Source organism: Balaenoptera physalus (assembly GCF_965194825.1).
Source record: "Balaenoptera physalus genome assembly, chromosome: 8".
Taxonomy (NCBI): Eukaryota; Metazoa; Chordata; class Mammalia; order Artiodactyla; family Balaenopteridae; genus Balaenoptera; species Balaenoptera physalus.
The window spans coordinates 115,895,843-115,920,050 of NC_138887.1; the positions used below are offsets into that span (position 1 = coordinate 115,895,843).

The 24,208-nt window shown below is 34.2% G+C and overlaps 2 protein-coding genes across 4 annotated transcripts in view; one reads left to right on the forward strand and one right to left on the reverse strand.

Moving 5' to 3' along the window:
- CNTNAP2 (contactin associated protein 2) overlaps positions 1–24,208 on the forward strand; it is a 2,064,732-nt gene that overhangs the window by 896,542 nt on the left and 1,143,982 nt on the right. For both annotated transcript variants that reach the window (XM_082473843.1, XM_082473842.1), the window contains exons 6-9: positions 1,142–1,345; positions 6,199–6,383; positions 11,918–12,061; positions 15,528–15,792. In XM_082473843.1, coding sequence (XP_082329969.1) covers positions 1,142–1,345; positions 6,199–6,383; positions 11,918–12,061; positions 15,528–15,792 — 798 coding nt within the window. The remainder of the gene's footprint in view (positions 1–1,141; positions 1,346–6,198; positions 6,384–11,917; positions 12,062–15,527; positions 15,793–24,208) is intronic.
- Positions 1–24,208, reverse strand: part of LOC309666434 (uncharacterized protein) — an 817,765-nt gene that overhangs the window by 329,049 nt on the left and 464,508 nt on the right. The gene's annotated exons all lie outside the window — the stretch shown is intronic.

The window sequence follows — 24,208 nt, forward strand, 5'->3', positions numbered from 1 at the left end:
TTACCCCAAACGGAGAGCCAGCTTCATCCTGGCTTATAATTCTAAGATAATTAGAACTGTCCAATTTGTCTAGATTCTCTACAATTTAATATTAAGAGCTAAAAGTATTTTCAATGATAAAGGTCTAATTATGGTAACTAAGCTTCTATTTGTACTTAAAATTTGATCTGAATGATTACAGTTCATCGTTGACCCATTCCATGGGTTGGCAACCCACTAACCAACAGTGTGTAATAAATAAAATCATCTCATTTTCTATTTCTGGTGTGAATAAGTAGCAATTATTAAACTATTGCCCACCATCCCCTGTTTCTGAGCGTGGTGAAAAAATTGTTCACATTTCTAAAAAAGTTTATATAATTTCATGTTTTCAATGAAATTCCCTAAAATCAAATTAGAGCTACTCTTATCATAGTATAGGCTAGATACTTGTTCTTCTAATTATATATGGGTGAGGATATCTTTGTTTAGTGTAGTCGAAAACATGGGCAACCCAACTCTCCATTCCAAAGGCAAGGGGCTAACAAGGAATTTGAGACAGACATGAGTCCTAGAAGCAAATGGTAAAAGCTTCTTAAAGTTCAGTTCACTATATCTAGGCACTACCATGAAGTTGAGTGAAACTGTAGTAGAATATAAAAACCATTAGAAAAATGAGTATACCATAAACCCTGCATTCCAAGATCCTTCATTGTTATGTCATAGAAAAGAAAATTTGTGAGCAAAATATTGATATATATTTGAAATCATAAACAGCCTCATTTAAGAAGGAAAATAATAAAATCTTATAATATCTCAGGGATTAAAAATTTTACTTTTTTCAAGTAAACTCCAAACTTCTAAGTTAAAAATTTGAAGCATGTAAAAGTCATTGATGGAACTTATGTTATTAGTATTACAGTTTATATTGATAAAGGTTTCTGTGATCATTCTTTATGAGTACTTCCCATAAAATCCACTTCAGGACAAACAATCAACCAAAATAAGAAATAGAACAAGAACCCAGGACTAAAGAGTTTTCAGGAAAAAAACACTTTTTTCTCATTTATTCTGTGTAGACACCCACTGAAAGAAGATATACTTCACACTGGATGGCAACATACAATAATTAAACTAACATATTATTTATTTCTTCTTTTAGGGGCTGATGTTATCAACTTTGATGGCCATGTTGTGTTACCATATAGATTCAGAAACAAGAAGATGAAAACACTGAAAGATGTCATCGCTTTGAAATTTAAAACCTCCGAAAGTGAAGGGGTAATCTTGCACGGGGAAGGACAGCAAGGGGATTATATTACTTTGGAACTGAAAAAAGCCAAGCTGGTCTTCAGTTTAAACCTAGGTATGTCCTGACTTTTGGCACCATTCTTTTCATTTATTAGTCTTCCCATTAGTTAAATGCTAATGGTCTTTAATCCTTAAAATGTAAATTACAAAAAGAGTTCACATTATATTGCCAATCCAGTTTTAATTCATAGTGGTTGATATATATTGATATACTTATTCATTCAAAAATATGTATTAAACACCTGTACTCTGCGGGTACTATACGAGCATCTGGGATACAAGGGTGAAAAAATGGAGTTCTCTGAGTTCATGAAGTTTATGACACAGTGGAGGCATCAGACACTATATTATCTATTACTATTTTTATAAAACAACTAAACCCAAAGAAATGACTTCAAATAATGATGAGGAGTATGAAATCAATTAAATAGGTTAATATATAAAGGATATTGCATAGGCAAGATGGGTCAACATTAGAATATGTAGTGAAGAAAGTCGTCCCTGAGAAGATATTCATGCTGAGATTTCAGTGATGACAAAAACAAGCCCTAAAAATATCTGAGAGAAGGTTAATTGAGAGGAGGGAATCATGAAAGACTAAGACCTGACATGCTCAAGGAACAGGAAAAGGCTGGTGTGGATATTTGTAATGAGTAAGTCGGATAAAAGATGAAATCCAAACATTGAGGATTGTTGAAATCCTGTAGTATCCTTTAGGGCGTGGTAAAAGGTTTAGATAGTATTTTAAGAATGTGAAGCTATTAGTAGGCTTTAAACTATAGCATCATGATCTTATTTTTTTAAATGTACTGAAACTTCTGTAAGAGAAAACACTTGCATCAACATGAGAGTCTGGTACAGTGAGAGACAGACAGCATGGCTTGCAGAAGGTGGCTATCAGTGGAGATGTAGAGGAATTGATCTACTTGGGAGATGATTCTGGTGGTAAATTCAGTATCATTTGTAATGATTTGGATATGGAGTAAGAAAGAAAGATAATGTATAAGGGATAATTCCTAGGGTATGGCTTGAGTTCCAAATGGACATTAGCACCATTTTCAGAAATACAGAAAGCTTTATTTTCTCCACAGAGTTTCTTCTAATAGAGAAGTATTAGTTTCTTCCAACAGAGGAAGTCTAGAGAGCTGTTTGGCTATGGTGCATTTTAGTTGCCTATTAGGCATCAAAGTTGAGATTTCAACTAGGGAGTTGCATGTATGAGATTAACAGGAGAAGAAGCTACATGGAGACTGAGGAGAAATGGACAGTTGGTAGGAGGAAATACTAATATGTGACTCACAGAGACCAGGGAAGGACAAGAGGCGGTCTACTATGGTCTACTGCGTCAAATTCGCCTAAAATGTCACTTAAAGAAGAAGACAGAAAAGTGAGGTCACTGTTTGGCAACATTGTGGTTACTGTTGATTTATTCTCAGTGGAATAGAAAGGACAGTAGTTTTATTGTCATCAGTTAAGAAAAGATGAAAGGTGTGGGAATGAATATTTTTAATATTATCAACTAGAAATGAAGGAATCAGAGAAATGATATGTTTGCTGGAGAATGAGATGCAACTCAAAGAAGGAGTTATTGTTTTGTTTTGGGCTTTTGTTGTTGTTTTTAAGTGGACAATCCTAATACTTGTTTGGTCGTTGATAATGTAGCTAAGGTTTCCTTAAAGCTAAAGGGAAGATCCACAACACAGATACTGACATTCAGAGTTACAATTCATGCAAATCAACAGTACATTTATCCTCCTCTTGCTTGCCTAAAAATTTTGGGATTTATGCAAGAGTTGTTTGAAGGGCATCATATATTCTGTATTTTTTATGCTGCAGTGATTTTAGAATTCTATAAAGATTTTATAATCTATAAAGATTATAAAAGACTTTATAATCTTTATAGAATTCTTTTATAATCTTTTAAAATTCACATGTTAAATGCATCCCAATGGAAAGCTATAAAACTAAAAATTAGAACACAAAAAGAGATCCTGCCTATTTACTTTCCTTATCAATATGGTTGTTCCAACATTCTTAAATACGGCTTGTGTCCCGTATATTAACTTTTATTACTTTGAAAATCAAAATTATACTAAAAATTAAAACTTCAGTTGGTTTTTTTGGTTGATAATACTTGCTATAGTGTCTACAAAGATTTATCTTTTATTATAAAACTTTTCACATTCAAAATCTCTGATAGAAATAATAATTTCTATAACAAAAAAGAAAATTATCCAAAAATGCTGATTATATAATTACACAAAAATATTTAAATTTTTATATTAAAAAATCATAAAATGAAAATGCCTGCCAAAACCTGGGAAAATGCAAATGTCAAATATAGAAGTTTAATGTCATTCATGAATAAAAATTCATTCCACTCTGTAATAATACCAAGACTTTAGGAGGAAAATATTGCCAAAAAATATAAGGAAAACTTGTAGAAGAAACATTATAAATAATCTATAAACACCAAATGCTCAAACTGTCTATAAAAGAAATATACAATAAAATAACAAGATTCCAATTTTTTCAAGTAAATAAATTTTAAAAATGATAGTATCTGTGTTGGTGAGTTATGTGACAAAAAGGATTCTTTGTACTGTTCCTGAAAATATTTCAAGAAAACAGTTTGATAATGTATCTTCAGATATTTTAAATTCTTTATATATTTTGGTCCAATAATCATAAAGAAATAATAAGAAATAACTTTAGGATTTAAGTCCAAGGACATACTTTGCAATATTTGTTACAATAACAAAAATTGAAAGAAATAAAGCTTAACATATAGAAATACGTGGGTATGTGTTTAAAATGTCTGTGAATAATTTGGGGAATACTGTACAGCATTAAATGAAAACTGTAGGAAAATATAAATAATATATCAATATTTTATATTATGTGTATGAATTATACGTATTATATAATTATATGTATATATAATTAAATGTATGTAAATGAAAAATGTCTGGAAGGAAATAGACCACGCTATCTTTAGTGATGGAAATGAGTGATTAATGTTTTACACATTAATTCTTTATAATATTCTCTACTTGTAATATTAAACATGTATTCATGCGTTACCTGGGAGAAAAATATCCCTAAATAGTTTTTGAAAAACAGGTTCATTAGAAGCTAAGAAGGAGGGATGGGGGAAGAGAAACCAGAAAACCAAACGTAAGTGCTTTTTAAAAGCATGCACACTCACACACACACACGCACACGCACACACACACACACACAGAGCAATTGGATCATATCCAAAGAAGTTTATTTTTTCAAACCTTTCTCCTGTTTTTTTAAAAAACGTGAAACGTATAGAGTAGCCTTTAAAAGCCGCTGGGGCTTGTAAGAGTGTGACATTACTGTTCTGAAACAAGAACTGATCATATGGCCTCACAAAAAAGATCATTACCATGTCATTGGAAAGCAGTTTGCGCAGAGTTTTATTGACTAGAATTTATGACAGCCATGGAAACACATCCACTCAAATATCCGCTGTCACTCTTTAATGCTGTTGCCTAAATATCAGGCACGTGAGTTGCTGCTTTGTCTTCTAGTCTAAATATTTAAAGTAATGAAACTGAATGTAGTCTTTCACTTAAATTTATTCTTTCTTTTCTTTCTCCCTGTCCCACCGCCAGTGTACATACACAATCATAATCACAATCACAGGGCAACATTTGATTTCATCACCAAAAGGAAAGAAATTTCATCTAGGAAATCCATAGAAAATGTCAGGTATAGGCATATTAGCATCCTAAATGTGAAAAAATGAAAATAATTTAATTCTTCAGTCAATTGTGTGTTTCTCTGATTTCTATTATGCTATTTATTCTGAAGCAATATTGTATTTTTATAGCATTTAGCTTTGCCTGACTATCAAAAGCAATGCTTGATTAGACAAAATAAAAAATGGTAAAAAATATGGAAACAGCCTCCAGAGATGACCTTAGTAAACATTTCAGATTCTCAGAACCTTCCACTCTTATTTATAGTCTTGTTGCTATGGAAATCTTATTTCAAAACTGGATTAATGCTGCATATATAATTTTGCAGTTTTTTATTTTAAAGTATAACTTGAGTAAACTTTCCATGACATTAAATATTATGCTGATTATGGCTTTTGGAATCAGAAAAAAAAAAAAAAAACTGAAAATTGTCATGCCGTGTTTTCTTGACCAAAAATAATAACAACAACAATAATAATAAAAAATTAACAGGTAACATTTAATGAATGTTCACTATATATCAGGAAGTGTGTAAGTTCTTTGCTTGTACTAATTAATTTAATCCTTACAGCAAACTTGTAAAGCAGGTACTATTATTCTTCCCTTTTTACATGTGAGGAAAGAGAGGCCCAGAGAACTGTCCACTTGGCCAGGATCATGGAGCAAGCCAATGGTGGAACCAGCATCAGAATCCAGGCGCTCTGGCCCCAGAGCTCTGGCCCCAGAGCCCATAGGTAACAGCATTAAAGAGTGACAGCGGATATTTGAGTGGATGTGTTTCCATGGCTGTCATAAATTCTAGTCAATAAAACTCTATGCAAACTGCTTTCCAATGACATGGTAATGATCTTTTTTGTGAGGCCATATGATCAGTTCTTGTTTCAGGCTTTATAAAGTATCTACCAAATTTAGCAGAATTCATGGTACAGTAACTGAAAAAAAAAAAAAAAAAGCTCATGTTTTTTAAGGGAGCAGACTTTTTTCCATCTTTAATAGCTTTTATGTAGTTTGAACATACAACTGTTTTTAAGTGTAGTTACATGTTGGTTTTCCCAAGTTAACTTCAGTAGACAGAGCTTTAGAGAAACATCCACCCTTGGTGTTGTAGATGAAAGGTCTACTTTGACATAGAGTCGTGATGGCTTTGCCTTGTTTCTTTTCCACTCACGTGACTCAGGAAGCAACCAGCTTGGCCCCATATATGGCCACACGTCCGTGACGACAGGAAGTCTGCTGGATGATCACCACTGGCACTCTGTGGTCATTGAGCGCCAGGGCCGGAGCCTCAACCTCACGCTGGACAGAAGCACGCAGCACTTCCGCACCAATGGGGAGTTCGACTACCTGGATTTGGACTATGAGGTAAATCTGAGGATGTATAAGTTGTAATGCATCAAGTGGCTGCCTCAGTTTCCTACTGTCTTGTTGTATTATTGTTAATCAATCATATACCTTCCTATACCATTTTCATTTTATCCTCCAAAGAAAACTTAACTTACAACTTCACAACCTAATTTGTTAATATGTCGTTTTATTTATTTCTAAATTATTCATAATGAGTTCTTAAAACATTTTTAAAAACTTGGTACCAAAATAACATACTGATATATTAAAAGAGAAGGACCATTTATCATGTTATCAGGGCCATTTAACAAAACCAGAATAAATTTAAGTTGTAATCTTTTCTTTGGTAGTTAATTATAACATAAATCGCCTATTCTTGATGATGTACAGTATATTATGTACCTAGGATTGTCTAATATTTATTACAAAATATTGAATAAGAAATCCTGAGTTCTGGTATATGTTAAGTCATTTATACATTCCTGTCTGTAGATAGTTCTTTTGACAAGTTCTGTTTTCTCAGATATCATTGTCATAAAAGAAATAAAAATATAGAATATTTTAAAGAGACTGTCCATAAATAAAAATATTTTTTACCTTCCAAATGATCAAAGATTAAAAAATCAATGATCATATTGGTGCAGTAAAAAATATATATTCTCATAATATACTGGTAGGCATATCAAGTTTTTTAATTATTTGGAGAGCAGTTCAACCTTAAAATGTCCACCAAAAACATTAATCATAAATAGGGATAAAAGTTCTGTAAGAAGATGTTCATCACTGGGGTACCCCTATGAGTTTGCTGTGCCATCTCCATGTGCCTTGGCCCCCAGTTTTGAAATTGCAGATATATACATATACATATATGTATGTTACTGATATCCACACATAAATCTTTTAGAACATAGAATGTGCTTACCATAAAGTAGTAAGTGAAAAAGTCAGGATTTACAACTATGTTATTTCCTTTATATGTTTAAATAGTTTCTAAATTTTCTGTAATATAAATACATTACATATATTTCTAAATAGAAATTTAGTTTAGGATATGCCATATAAACTTTGATATAGAGACTTTATTAACATTAAAATATATCTAAGGTTATCAGGAAATAATTACTCCTCCAGACATCTCTTTAAAGTAAAAATGATTGTTGAAAGGGAAAGAATGTGAAAATCCCCCAAATTTCTATCTTCTGTAAATTAATATGAATCTTGACTTACGTGGCTTATCTCCTACTGTAGGAGAGAATTTAAAGATGAATTATTCATTCTCCATTAATAAACTTTGAAGTACCATAGAAGAGGTGAGAAATCCTGGAACATTAGTAATGGGCAAACACAATTCCAATTTTCAAAAAACAGAATTAAAAATTTGGGGTTATAGACCCTTTGAGTTTGCAGTGAAATCTATGAATATTCATGCACACACAATGCTTTCTACGGGGTCAGCAGTTTCATCGACACTTCAAAGTCCCTCTAGATAGAATACCATGTTTGAGAGCCTCACCTGTAGACAAAAATGCCTGAGACATATTTGTTAGAGAGACACAGGAAAAAAATTTTAATTTAATAGAAAGAATCAGGAGAGACTCAACATATTTCTCTTTGTAGAGCTACTACCTGATTACTTTCCTCAGATCCTGCAGTTATTGGCAAAAGCTGCAGCGAAAATGGTTGGGCCTACCTTTATATCTTGACATATTTACCTGAATATAAAGGGATTCTCTTGGCTTATTTGTTTAAAGAAAATTAGGGACTATAGTAGAATCGGTCTCTCAGTGTTTTTGCACACATCTCCTTGCATGAAAGGGCTCATTATGACTAACAAAAGACACACCTATTACTCAGGAAATTGCAAGGATTTTAAGAGCTCTGTGCCAGGAACTGGGAACAAAGACCAAAAATATTTATTGGTAATACACCATTACCAATAATGGTAATTATTATTGGTAATTATTGTAATACCAATAATAATACACCATTATACACAATTATGGTGTATTATTTTTGGTAATTATTGTATTACCAATAATAATACACCATTATTCAATATTTCCATCATGTAGACAAAATAAATGTAAATAACCTCAAGAGCATACATGATAGGAAAATGTAGACATGAGTTCTGAGTAGTTATTAATTTTTTGTTTAATGTAATGTATTGAATTTAAAGCTTTATATAATTTAATTTTTAACAATGACTCTGTCAGTTCTCATGAGCCAGTATTGGCAGGATCCAGCCCGCCACTGCCAGCGGTTAATTAAATAATACCTAGCCTCATTCCCGGGGATATATTGATACATCATGAAAGAAGCAATAGAAGACAAGTTTGTTCCTTTGACATAACTCAAGGTGGGCATTTCTGGGGGGGGAGAAGCCTTAACCATTCACCTTATTGACCTCTCTGTAGCCTGTTAAAAGTGAGCCAATCACCGTTGCAGTCAAGCTGTAGCTACATGGTGACCTGAGAAGCGTGCAAGGGTGTACAGACGCAGTTCACTTCATTCTTCCTCCTCCAGCCAGTGACAACACAGGGCAGGACAGCAGACTGGTGTTTGTCCTGGTTTCTCTCCCTTCTTTATCCAAATGCCAAGATACACCCACTTTGGATGTTATGCCCTTGCCTTTGCCATACGGCTCTGCTTGGAAAGTAGAAGAATGCCTCCCCCTTGTCCATTGCAGAACTGGGCTAGGATTTTAGAAACCGGTTGGGATTTTGTAGAGAATCAACTGCATGAGCTCAAATTGGAGCCATAATCCTGGGTTTGAATCCCTTTTTGCCCCTAACTGGTTGTGTGACAGTGGTGAAATCACATTCCCTTTCTATAAAGTGAGTATAATAGCACATTGCTCATAGGGTTCTGTGAGGAGACAACAGGAAGTAATAGAAATCACCACATATATCAGTTATAATTAATAAGACTGAACATAACAGATACATGTTTATTCCTTTCACTTAAAAGGAGCCTGCGGGCAGGTAGCCCTGGGCTCGAATGGCAGCATCATGGTCATCAAGACCACAGTCTACTTTTATCCTGCTGCTACCCCATCCCCTCTGCAAATCACTCCGAGATAGTTACTCACGTTCCATTTTGCATTCCAGACAGTGCGAAGGCAGGGAGTGAAGAAGACTGTGCCCCCCTCATCCCTTTAATTATAGCTCTTGGAGTCACACACAACCCTTCCACTTAAATCTCATGAGACCAAAACTTGTTCAAAGAGGTTGGTAAATGCTGTGTATTGTCTGGGGAGCATGTGCCTAGCTGAAAAGCAATGTTTTTTTCTTAAAGAAGGTGGGAGAAAGGACACTCAGAGGTATCTAGCAGTCTCTGCCACCCTTTGGAAATTCTTGGTAGCTAACAAAATGGTCAGTGCAATTCTTTTTTAGAGTCAACATCGTCATTGAATGGCAGTGCCATTCATAAGGCAATTGTGTGAGTCATAGCAATATCAGATTATTAATCTAACAACTGCAACAGTTTTTTTTACCATGAGAATGATTACAATATCAGAACGTGTTTCCTTTTACTGATGAGAATACATAACAAGAAACAAGTAGTGAGCACCTAATATCAAATGATGAGTTACATTAGGAATTGGGATTTGAACCCACATCTCTTAATTGTAAGGAATCTGGTAAATTGAGCCTGTGATGCTTCACCAGGGTACCTTCTATAAGGTAGAACATGAGCCAAGGGTTGTCAAAAACAGAGAAACCGTAAGGAGTGTGTGAATCATCATCCGGAAGGAAAATGAGAGTCCCCCCCATAAAGAAACTACGCACACAGAGAAGGAATAAAACAATACTTTTAACTAGCATTTAGTAATATTATTCAAAATGTGATGCTGCATGTCATTAAGCCTGGAAGATTTTATTACTGGAGCAGAAATTGATAAAATTGATAAAATGAATTTTAGATGGGAAATACAACACTCCATTAAAGTATCATTAATTCTTACCTTTGTTATTAATTACATGTATATAGCACCTAATAAGTTCAGTTCAATGCCACTTGAAAATATTTTCCTAACCTATTTTAGAATACTATTATTCATTTTGTAGTTTCCTGATTATTTTTTATGTATTTATTCTTAGTTTTTCTCTTTTCTTCCCATGTTTAAAATCTAAGGTAAATGATATATATACAGCTAACTGGTATTAATACATTTAATTTTATTTTAAGTGAGGTTTTTTGGTTTTTTATACAGTCTCATAAACCATCATTAATTTATGCTTTTTCCCTAAAACCAGTTAAGCATTTAAAATGCATATACACACTACTATATATAAAATAGATAAACAACAAGGACCTGCTGTAGAGCACAGGGAACTATATTCTATATCTTGTAATAACCAATAATGGAAAAGAATCTGAGAAAGAATATATATATGTGTATAACTAAATCACTTTGCTATACACCTGAAACTAACAACATTGTACATTAAAAATTTAAAAATGGTTAAAAATAATTTTAAAAATTTAATTTTTTTAAAATAAAATGCCAGAACATAAATAACAGAAGCATAATTTGTGTCTTCTAAAACCCAAAGATCTCTGCTTTATGTATAAAATATGAAGTCTTGACATTGAAATCTGTCTTTCATTTTCAAAACTTTGTAAGAAAAATTGGTAATTTAATAATAATTAAGAGAAATATATCTGGATTATATATCTTGCTATTACAGTTATGATTAATAGATTCATTCACTACTAATTCTTTATTAGCAGTACATGTCATTGGCAATACATAATTAAGTATAATTTTGTATTATATGAGATTAATATTTAGTACTATAATTTGATCAAAAATATGTAGAAAAATATATACTCTCTTTTTATAGGAAATGATTGCTTAAGAATCACAGGAAGGAGCATTGACCTTGTTCCTTAGGACCTAGGAGACCTATAATATCTTTAAACCTGTACTTCTCAAATTATAGCCCCCAAATCTGAAGATGTTCCTAATCAGTGTTGCAATTAGACTTTTGGAACTATTTTCTGCATTCACAATAAGACCAATGAATTTTTTACACTAATGGTCATTAGACTATAATGTCTAAATAGGCTGAATACAATTTTCCTTGCTTTTGGCTGAAGTTTTATAAACTTAATGTATTAATGCTGTTTATTTCATAATGGCTAGAAGCATTTATTGATAGTATGTCTTTGAATGATAAGCACAAAAATGTATTCTTAATATTACTTAATAAAAGATATTTGCTGTGTGAAATCTTTTAAAACACTCCCAGGAAAATTGATAAACTGTCTTCCGGGTATTAAAATGCTAGGGGTTGTTGCTCTTTTCTTGTTCAAGTTATAATCTAATTTTCAGAATTAATGACAATTAGCATATACTTCAATAACAACATAATTTAATATGCAACAGACTTTGGAGGCAGAAAAAAATGTCTGTATATATTGGCCGAGGTAAAGATAACTGACCTTGGATCTATTAGTAGTTTTGTCTAATTTATTGTAAAATTTTTTTTTTTTTAAGTCAAATACAGTGTGAATGTTGACATTTTGTCTTTTTTTTTTCAAAGATAACCTTTGGAGGCATACCTTTCTCCGGTAAGCCAAGTTCCAGCAGTAGAAAGAATTTCAAAGGCTGCATGGAAAACATTAACTACAATGGCATCAACATAACTGATCTCGCAAGAAGGAAGAAACTAGAACCCTCAAATGTGGTAAGGTTTTTCACCCCCAAAATATTGGTTCATAGAAAAATCAAAGAAATTGTATTGTGTCTGGACTGTTAATAAACAACAGCATCATAGCATTTATCATCAGGCTTGTGGTGGGTTCAACCATATAAAACTAACTTTAGAGTTACCTGAAGACATGGAGACATTGAATTTACTCTGAGAATAGATACCAGTTTTTGAGTTAAATTAACCAGAAATAGACAATAAGTTTGATTCAGATGGGGCCCAGAATTTCAGCCCCAGTGTTTCTGGATTCCCCATGGCAGAGGAACAGGCATACTTCATCCCAGCTGTTCAGCAGCCCTTAAATCGGCAGCCTCGTGTTTCCAAATGTCACATCGTATATAGGTCTGCATTTCTTGATTATGATGTAATTCAATATTTTAAAAGTTTTAAAACCAGGAACTTTATTATATTTACTTCCATGTTTCCAAAGTTAATTCACTCAAATATGTAAAGAAATAAACTTCTTGTCAAAGCTAAACATACCAAATAAATATTATGCAATTAAATAAAGATTGATTAGATTAGATAGTGAAATCTGTGACCCAGAAGCTCACAGTGGTCTTCTCTGACTCTGGTGTGAGTGTTTCCAGGTTGAACTATTTCAAGAAGGAGAGTAGAAATCAAAGAACATGCTAGCACACTTGCATTCCTATGACACCATATAGGATCACTACAAGATATCAACTTAAAAATCTGGTATGTGAGTTCCTTATGGCTCTGCAAGAGCAGGACTTTCTTTCATCCCAAAATGTAATTGAGAAGAGCCTGGGAATCCAGAGATCCATATATTTGGGAGCCAGTGGGAGTGGATGATATAATGAGTATTTGTGCTATGCTCTAAAAGACTCTGGGCTTGTTACCCCAAACTTGAGTCTAGGGTTTTCATAAAATTATTGGACAAATGGAAATGCTGAATGAATAACCAAGAGTTCAGGTTGGATATAAGAAACTATAAAATAATAATTTAATGCAAAATTTTTCTTTACTAATTATCTTTCTTAAAAATAATGATGAATTTATACTAATAGTTAAAAATTGAACTTTGGTGAAATTTTCTCCTAAGATATATTGACTGTAGAGAAAAATAATAATAGCTCCATGTACAGGCAAAAGGCACTGTACAAGACCTGTTACATTTATGGTAATCTAAGAACAATACTACAAGGGAGATATTGTCATAAACATTTTGTAGATGAAAACTGAGATTTAAACTGGAAAAATAACTTTCCAATAAACATAGATTGTGGATTCACAGTATCCGACCCCTGAGGTCATGGTCTCTTTCCATGCTGTGTTATTTCTTATCTAGAGCAGTATTTATACATAGGCTATTTTAAATTTTGGATAAAATGGCATCAGAGTCCTTTTGTTTCCTCAGAAATTGTTACTTAAGATAGAAGGGTACAGAATCCAAATCATCATAATACCTTTTCCATTATTTACACCTTTAAGAAGTAAAGTGTTATTTCTGCCCAGACCTCCCAGTTGGTCCTCAAATGTATTAATTAGGTACCCAAACTACAGAGAATTGCACTCCGGAGACTCATTCCAAAATCAGCTTTAACCACAAAATATATTGTGCTTATAAATGCTATTTTAACTTGAATAACAAAGACATTTAGAAAAGCATGAATTATCTATAATTATGTTTGTTAAAATAGAATGAGCAGACATAAAAAAGGCTTTTAAACAAAAATATACCTATGTATTAAAAGTTTAGGCAGTATAGAGGCAAGTTGGACATTTGCAAGCAGCTCTACAAAGGCAAATATTTACGTAGGAAATTTGCTTTCAAAGATGTCAGGTGCTGATATTTCAGTGGAATTGACTCAGCACTCATCCTGCACCCCTCTCTATGTACACACCCATTTCCTCATTATACGGTGGATCCAGAGTCAGCACCATTACTCAGAAAATACCTTTAACTTTGTGGGGAGACAATCCCCACAGCACAGGCATGCAGTCATTTATGACATCTCAGTTATTATGCACAACCAGTTCTTTTCATCGGGAAAAGCATTTAAAAATAATCATCTGTGAAGTCACAGCACAAATTTAATTTGAATATTAATTCAGAGAGACAGCCTAGCTTAATGTACTAAAGTGGAAGAGCTATGCATCTAGGGACAAATATGCGGTGTTGTTAAACAAACAAACAAAAATTGAAGTGAAAATGTCTCCAAATCATATTCCTCAAGATATGGTGGGTTAAAAAAAGATGGAAGAATATGTAGATTTTCATATCTTTAAAAGGAAGGTACTTAGACACTAGAATATAAAATTCAATGTATTTGAATAACAAATCAAATTTCCTTGTACCAAATAGAGGGAGTGTGAAGGGGAAGGAGGAAGCTTTAATTATTGCAAGTTTTCTTTTCCTTTTGTACATTCATGTCACTGTTTCCACAAACATTAATGTGTTATATATGCACACTTCATGGGAATTTATTTTATAAATTTATTTATTTATCTTATTTTTGGCTGCGTTGGGTCTTCGTTGCTGCACACAGGCTTTTCTCTAGTTGCGGCGAGTGGGGGCTACTCTGCATTGCAGTGCGTGGGCTTCTCATTGCGGTGGCTTCTCTTGTTGCGGAGCACGGGCTGTAGGCACGCGGGCTTCAATAGTTGTGGCACACAGGCTCAGTAGTTGTGGCTCACAGGCTCTAGAGCGCAGGCTCAGTAGTTGTGGCGCACGGGCTTAGTTGCTCCGCAGCATGTGGGATCTTCCCAGACCAGGGATGGAACCTGTGTCCCCTGCATTGGCAGGCGGATTCTTAACCACTGCGCCACCAGGGAAGTCCCTCATGGGAATTTAAATGAGATTTGGGGTTGAATAACAAAATAATCGAGATAATCACAATCATATTGATGCTAAATAGTTAATATTAATTCATATATATTAGGTATTGAGATAAAACCCAAGAGTATTTGCCCCATAATAATTTAATAAATAGCAACCAAATGATCATAGTTCCCATTGAGACCAGATTTATATATTAATAAACATTTGACCAAGGCCATCCAAAAGAGGACAAAGGCATTCCCTCCCTGGCTGATGCAGCATCAGTAGTGGGGGAGGGAAAAGCAGCTCTTCGCTGTCTTCAGAAGGTCCAGTGGTCCACACCCAAGCCCACCACACAGGGACACATCCATTCCATAGTCAGCCCATCACATCAGGCTGTCAGTCTCTCAATTCCATGATGGATGGTGCTTGTATGAATTCCTCAACTTGATAGCCAACTGCCGTACCCTATTCGCTGTAGCAGGAAGGACATGCCGAGATATCCAATTGCTGCATCCGTGTCACACGGCTGCACATGAGAATTTCACACAGGCTCAAGTTCTGCTTTGAAATTTGTAAAACTGTCACTTTGTCTACTGTCTTCCATGGATGCTTATTTTATTCTACATTTTCCTTAAAGTATGCCCTTCTGTTTTCCAGGGAAATTTGAGTTTCACGTGTGTGGAGCCCTACACGGTACCTGTCTTTTTCAATGCTACCAGTTACCTGGAGGTGCCCGGACGGCTTCACCAGGACCTGTTTTCGGTTAGTTTCCAGTTCAGGACTTGGAACCCCAATGGTCTCCTGCTTTTCAGTCATTTTGCGGATAATCTGGGCAACGTGGAGATTGACCTCACTGACAGCAAAGTCAGCGTTCACATCAACATCACGCAGACCAAGATGAGCCAAATAGATATTTCCTCAGGTCAGTGAAATCTATTCAATGTTCGCTCCTGAAACTGCTATCGTGATTTCCGCAGCTAAACTTCTGTTGTTGCTGTGTTGGTGTCACATGCTCGTGATTATGTTTGGAATCAGACTTTTGAGGTACTCTCTTAGCTGCCCTGAGTGCGTGCGGATTGAATGAGGGAAACAGAACCTCGCTGAGATGGTGAGGGTGGGCGAGGAGGAAAGTTGGTTGAGACTGTCTCAGAGGACTGAAATCTTCCTTTTTTTTTTTTTTTTTTTGCAAATGCTAGTTCATTTTGAATAGAGCAGTGGATACTCCTCTAAGTTAATGTTATATGTTTAAAAACAAAGAATGTTTATTTGATTAACATAAGAAAGAGTAGTTTATCTTTTGACTTTATGGGCATTCAAATACCTTTTACTATTAGTAATAAGACTGTATTGATTTAATTATGACTTTAAAGGTATATTCTACTGCTTGAATCAAAAGCTCAAAGTGATCTTGCTATTGTACAACGTGTCAGAAAAAAAGGGCGGGTGAGTACAAAGAGGAATGACAAGAGATATGTATCGACTGAGGGCAGACTGGCCTGGCTAAGCAGAGTAATTTTTAAACTTGACATGGTAGTTGTGTGATAAACTGAGACTTAGGTAATATTGTTGTTATTTGAACAAACTTGGCGACCTTGGAATATTCCTTGATTATGATGGTGCAGAGAAAACTGAGATTGCCAAGTGAGATGTCATAAACAAAGAGAACAATGTATGATATGGGACTGATAAATAATTTAAAAAATCACCGAATTTCTCTAGATGTTTCTTGCAATAGGTGTTTTAAGTAAGTACTTATGTTAAGTAAAGAACTATTTAGAAATGGAAGACGGAAGGAAACAGAATGTTTCCTGAGCCCCTTACAGATGTACCAAATACTGAGAGAGGAAGTTCATAAGAGAAGGCTCAACTGTGTGACTGTGGACTCTGATTTCTAAATATTCCATATTCACTCGTGACACCATATGCACACACCTGACACAGTTGCTAACATGTTGTATGATTTGGTCCATCTCATTTCTCTTCTATGCTATCAGCTCCTTGAAGGCAGAGGCCACAACCCTGCATATAGAGCAGCACCTGTAACGTAAGAGGTGCTCCAGGAATGTTTGATTTCAGCACTGTGGCTCCTTGAACACACAATATCTCCTGCTCAAGGATAGGTGTCTTTTCATACAATAGGCTGTGTGTTTCTGTATGGCCTGGCTCTGTGGACTATTACTGAAAAGGACTCAAGGAAGACAGGAATCATTATGTCACAGATGTCTCTGAATTATAGAAATCAAAAGCTATTGTGAAATACCTAGATGTTTACTTTTTCTGTTCTTATGTTGTTAGTTTTGCTTTTTCCCTGAATGTTCAGAGTCAAAGTGATTGATCACCATATTTTATCACTACTTCCCAGTATAAATCCACCTGGGGAGATTTAGAGCAAATAGAAATTATCTGGAGAAACCAGAATAACACATAAAACAAATACACATACAAATATTTACCACAGTTGAGAAATTCCCCACTAGATTCTGTTATGTTTAATGATTCTTTTCTAATGCTTAAACACATAAAAATATAAGGATGAAGGCCTCCCTCCTGGCGTTCACTGAGCAAACCCAACCTCTTGGTGGTTTTCCACATAACAGGAACCATTATCAGGATCTTAAACATAGTGATTAATAGACATTTACTAATTTAATTTGGTCTAATTTAGGACTCCAAGATACTCTCATCTATTTTAAACTGTGTTTATTAAAATATGAAAGAACAAAGGAATCCAATATGCAATAACTAATTTACCTTAATAGATTTGCTTAAATATGATAAAAGTAGACTTCAGACATTTTTGTCAATTTAGCTAAGAATCTGTGCAAATTAAGGAGAACAGATGTGAAATCCAAAATTTTATATAGTCTCACTCTTCTATAGTCCAAAGAAAATATTTATGTTTCAAAGATTTCCATTTTTTCCCATACATGGAGGACACTAATATTTGGTTTAACAAAGGGAAATCGTTCTGTATTATATATACCCTATTCATTTACTGTTGAAGTATAGTTGATTTACAATACTGTGTTAGCTTTAGGTGTACAAGAAAGTGATTCAAATATAGATTCTTTTTTAGATTCTTTTCCCATTATAGGTTGTTACAAGATATTGGATATAGTTCCCTGTGCTATACAGTTAATCCTTACTGTTTAACTATTTTATGTGTAGTATTGTGTGTCTGTTAATCCCATACTCCTAATTTATCCCTCCCCTCCCTTTCCCTTTTGGTAACCATAATTTTATTTTCTATGTCTGTGAGTCTATTTCTGTTTGGTAAATAAGTTCATTTTATTATTTTTTGGATTCCACATATAAGTGATATCATATGATATTTGTCTTTTCTCTGACTTACTTCACTTAGTATGATCATCTCTAGGTTCATCCATGTTGCTGCAAATGGCATCATTTCATTCTTTTTTATGAATGAGTAATATTCCATTTTATATATGTACCACATCTTCTTTATCCATTCATCTGTCAGTGGACACTTAGGTTGCTTCCATGTCTTAGCTATTGTAAATAGTGCTGCAGTGAACATTGGGGTGCATGTATCTTTTGGAATTAGAGTTTTTGTCTTTTCCGGATAAATGCCCAGAAGTGGGATTGCTGGATCATATCGTACTTCGAATTTTAGTCTTTTAAGGAACCTCCAAGACTGTTTTCCATAGTAGCTGTACCAATTTACATTTCCACCAACAGTGTAGAAGGGTTCCATTTTCTCCACACCCTCTCCAGCATTCATTATTTGCAGACTTTTTGATGATGGCCATTCTGACTGGTGGTGTTTTGATTTGCATTTCTCTAATAATTAGAAATGTTGAGCATCTTTTCATGTGCCTATTGGCCCTCTATATGTCTTCTTTGGAAAAATGTCTATTTAGATCTTCTGCCCATTTTTAGATTGGGTTGTTTTTTTGATATTGAGTTGTATGAGCTGTTTATATATTTTGGAAACTAAGCCCTTGTTGGTTGCATCATTTGCAGTTATTTTCTCCCAGTCCCTAGGTTGTCTTTTCATTTTGTTTATGGTTTCCTTTGCTGTGCAAAAGCTGATAAGTTTGATTAGGTCCCATTTGTTTATTTTTGCTTTTATTTCTTTTGGCTTGGGAGACTGATCTAAGAAAATATTGCTATGATTTATGTCAGAGAATGTTTTGCCTATGCTCTCTTCTAGGAGTTTTATGGTGTCTTGTCTTATATTTAAGTCTTTAAGCCATTTTGAGTTTATTTTTGTGTATGGTGTGAGGAAGTAGTCTAACTTCATTGATTTACATGCGGCTGTCCAGATTTCCCAACACCACTTGCTGAAGAGACTGTCTTTTCTCCATTGTACATTCTTGCCTCTGTTGTCAAAGATTAATTGACTGTAGGTGTTTGGGTTTATTTCATTGATCTATATATCTGTTTTTATGCCAATACCATGCTGTGTTGATTACTATAGCTTTGTAGTATTGTCTGAAGTCTGGAAGGATTATGCCCCCAGCTTTTTTCTTTTCCGTCAGGATTGCTTTGGCAATTCTGGGCCTTTCGTGTTTCCGAATAAATTTTAGGATTATTGTTCTAGTTTTGTGAAAAAAATGTCATAGCTAATTTGATAGGGATCACGTTAAATCTGTGGATTGCTTTGGGTAGTTTGGCCATTTTAACAATATTCTTCCAGTCCAAGATCATGGGATATCTTTCCATCTCTTTGAATCATCTTCAATTTCCTTTACCTTGGAGGTGAAAGTCTTATACACTGAGAACTATATCATCTACCCTATTCTTATCAACAGCATGAGCACTGAAGAATGATAGTCCTATTTTACTTCTTTTTTGAAATAGCTTGGTTGCAAAAATGTAGGCGATAACAGAAAATCTAGAAGAGGAAAACACTAATAACATGTTGTTGTTCACACACACACATGTGTGTGCTGCTTCTAAATAATAAGTTCTGTAGTCCAAGATGAAGGTAAGTCATTTGGTTGAAAAGCCATCTTGGAAAATATTGTTCTTTGGTGATGAATTCAAAATAAATTCGATAAGTTAGAGACTATTCAATATATTATTCACCCTCTCGCATTTTTTCCCTCTAAGTTGTGATTAATTTTTAAGTCTCATTAGATATTGACTATGACTTGTAAAAATTAGTCAAACTCTGAGTAACCTTGAATTTGCAGAGTGGGTTATCTCTCTGTGAAAATATTTTCCAACTTGCAACATCAGCTTTCATAAAACATTCCACTACATTTATTTCTATTTAGAACAGAGGTCACTGACTGGTGAATATATATTTGTGCATTACCTTTAACTAGGAATAAGTGCTAAAAAGAAAAAAACATGCTGAAAGGGTCAAATGGATAACATCTGTTCACTCTGAGAATAATTTTCATTTTACCTTTCATATCCATTACCCTGGGAAAGGTGGACCTAGAGATGATTTTGTGCACCTAAATTGTTTCCAGCTTTATTGAGGTGTGATTGACAAATTAAAACTGTATACATTTAGGTTGTACAGTGTGATTTTTCTTAAAGATGTACAATGTGATGTTTTAATATACATGTACATCGTGACAGGATTACCACAAACAAGTTAATTAATACATGTATCACCTCACATAGTTATCTTTTGTGTGTGTGGTGAGGACACTTACGATCTCTCTCTTATTTTATTTTGTATTTAAGTACACTGTGCAGTATTCTTAACTATAATCACCATGCTGTGCATTAGATACCCTAGAACTTTTTCACCTCCTGACTGTGAACGTTGGTACTCTTTGACCAATATTCAACAAGCCGCTGGCAACCACCATTCTACTCTTTGATTCTATATGACTTCTAGTCTTTTAAGATTCTACATATAAGTGAGGTCATACAGTATTTGTCTTTTTTTGTCTATTTCATTTAGCATAACATCCTCCAAGTTCAAATGATTTTGATCAAAACAGTGAGAAAATATTTTATATCATACTCAATACCTACTGAAACAAAGTTTTATGAAATAAAATTTACCTTGTGCTTTAATGTGCTCTCATAATTTTGATGTTTTCTTTTCTAACTTTTTTCTTTTCCATTAAAAAAAAATCACCATGACCCACTAAATGATTTCATGACCTAAAAACAAGCTGCAACCCATAATTAGGAAAACACTGACCTACAGATTGGTCTTCTCATTTGAAGAGTTGGAATTTTTTAAAGTTCTAATTGCCTGAGGGTATGTCCTCCATCAATCCATATTAGGAAACTAAATGTATCTTCCAGGAACAATATTATAATATTGTAATAGTAGTAAAAAAATGTCCATGTGTATTACTGTCTGATACGTAGCCAAACAAAAGAAAACAAAGCACACACACACAAAAGAAAAACCTGCCTACCATTTGAAATAAGTTTTTTATTGCAAACTGCCTCAATTTTATGCCACTAAATTACAGACAGATGTTTAGAATCATACTCTAAAATTTTTGTCTGCCCATATCAGTAAGGTCATAAAATGTGGTTCAGCATTCATATGGTGGAAGGAAAGTGATTTCTGTTAATGACCTTTCTCACCTATTGAAAAAAAAAATCAATTTCTATCCATGTAAACAAAGCCTTTTAGAAAAGCCATTCAGAATATGCCTTCCTCCTAAATCAACTGTTTGCTAAGCTGAATTATTCAAACCTCCTCATTCTGTTCATGTAGACATTGCTTCAATTATAGAATGACTTCTCAGCATCCACACTGCTTCAGAAACCTGTACTCAGCAAACATCATCTTTGTATTTCTGTCTCCAAAGGGAATCTTTCCGGGGTCTCTTTTTATTTCTGTTTTGTAGTACAATTTCCTTTGTAAACCCTTGATAAACTTCCATTTGGGTGCTTTAAGGGAAATTATCTTAGTCCAATCAAGCTGCCATAACAAAATACCATAGACTTCATGGCTCATATACACACACTTATTTCTCAAAGTTCTGGAGGCTGGAAGCCTGAGATCACGGTGCCAGCCCGTTTGAGCTCTGGTGAGGGTCCTCTTCCTGGTTGCAGACTGCAGACTTCTTGCTGTGTCCTCGCATGGTGGAAGGGGTGAGGGAGCCTGTGAGGTCTTCTTTATAAGAACACTAATCCCATTCATGAAGGCTCCACCCTCATGACCTAGCGCCTACCAAAGGACCCACCTACTAATACCATACTGGGCATTAAAATTTCAACATGTGAATTTTGGGGGACACACACATTCAGACCATAGCCTAAGGAGTAGACATTTTCTTGGCTTTTTGTGTAGCTGGGGAACTTGCTGGCAGATACTGGCAAGTTCCCAGTTCAGTCTCAGCAAATTTATTTCCCTGGGACTACTCCTGGCACTGTCTATCCTAAGCAGTTAGGATATCTCCTCTCTTGATTTTATGAACGTTTGAAAATGTAGTTAATATATTAATATTTGAAAGAATTAATTCACACCAATTTCAAAGTTCAGTGATAACTTGCATCATGAGATTTCTTTTTCCTCACATAAGAAAAACTGGTTTAGTTTATAATACTATTTTTTATGTTTTAATTATTTATTGAGAATTGATTTTCAGCTCTATGATTTCAAACTGCAGATAATTTTCTAGATTTCTTAAATTTCTGTAACTCAAAAAGTAAGTAATGTTTAGGCATTACTTTACATTTGTCAAGTACTTTGTTTTACAGTAATTGAAAACAAGTAAATATTTTAAACGAAGAGGTGATTTTAAAGAGTATATGCTTATGTGGAATACTATTATGTTATGAGAAATCATGTTTCTCAAAAATATTTAATACCATTGGAAAATATAGTGAATAAAAGTGTTTACAAAAATTTATATAGATTATGACCCCAATATTATTATAAATATATAGATAGTTAGAAAAGAGATCTGAACGAAATAAAATCTGGATAATGGTAACTAATTATCTCTAATTGGTAGGTTATCAGTCCATTACTAATTTCTTAATCCATTTTCCATAATATCCAAATTTTCCAAAACAAACACCAAGCATAAATAATTGAGGGTGAAATGATATTCCTAAAAAGTATAATGCTTAACAATATTATGAATGAAAATTACAGAGAGTAGGTTATATCGATTTAAAAAGTCTAGTTTCCCTACTTAAACAGAAGCATATATATAAAATCCATTTTTTAAAAGTGTGTCCTTAAACAATGGGCTTCAACTTAATTTCCTTAATGGCATTTACATAACAAATGGAACATTTTATGTTGGGTCTATGAGCTTTTATTTGAAAATATACATAACTAATTTTAAACCTTTTTTTTTTTTCCAGGATAAATAAAGGGAGGGAGGGAGGAAGGGAGGGGGAGCTAGATGAATTCATAGATAAAGGCATTTTCCCTTAAAACTGTTGCTAGCTATCAGGGAGAAACAGATTTTATTTTTCTCTCTTAATAGTGAATCAATAGATACAAATCTCTCTATTTCCGAATAGTCTACATATACTTCTACCAAAAAAGTATCTAAAAACTGATTTTAGAAGTTTTTACTTTTTGATGGTCTTCTAGATATCCAAAGCGTTCAAGGAAAACTCAGAAATCCATCATTTTACAAAATTCTGAAAACAAAACATGGCTTTGGATTCTTAGGGGAGTTGGAGCCTGAGGAAGGTTGATTCATGGGGCATCGTGATCATTTTAATTAGGAGCCTAGACGTGTGCTAGGATAGCATATCTCCTCTTGTTTAGCAACAGCCAAAAGTGAGATGCACATAGAGCTACAGATACAGATCTACAGATATAAATATAGATAACCTTGGATATACCTACAACACAGATTGCTGATTTTATTCTCCCAAATTCACAAATAGACTTGCTGTAAGAGTCACATGGTACCAAGTAAAAAGCGTCTGAGTGAACAGTGTGTTGCTCCTAGGTAGTGTCACCTAACTGACTTTTTATTATATTTCAATTCCCAAAGTGGCTGTGCTATCATCATGCCAGCTGAGTGGAAATCTACCTTCAATTATACTTCATTGCATGCTGGTGCATTTCCACATCAATAGAAGCATTATATTCCAACATGAAAGAAAAAAGAGACTGGGGGGAACATTTTGTGATATGATGTATTGACTTATTCTTTAGAAAGCAAAGGGGACATTTTAATTTATAATCACACGGCAGGATACCGTACCCACTCTAGCTTCTACAAGGTTTGGGGGCCTTTTAAAATATTCCTTGCCTTTTTCAGGCAAGATGAATATAACATGATTGTGTGTGTGTATAATAATTTTTACAAGTTGCAAGGAGAGGATGAAATTTAGTAAACTTAGGTGGATAAAATGGAGGTTAAAAACTCCCACTAGGGACCGGGTCATGTTTTAAAAGCTTTAGTTTACTGTAC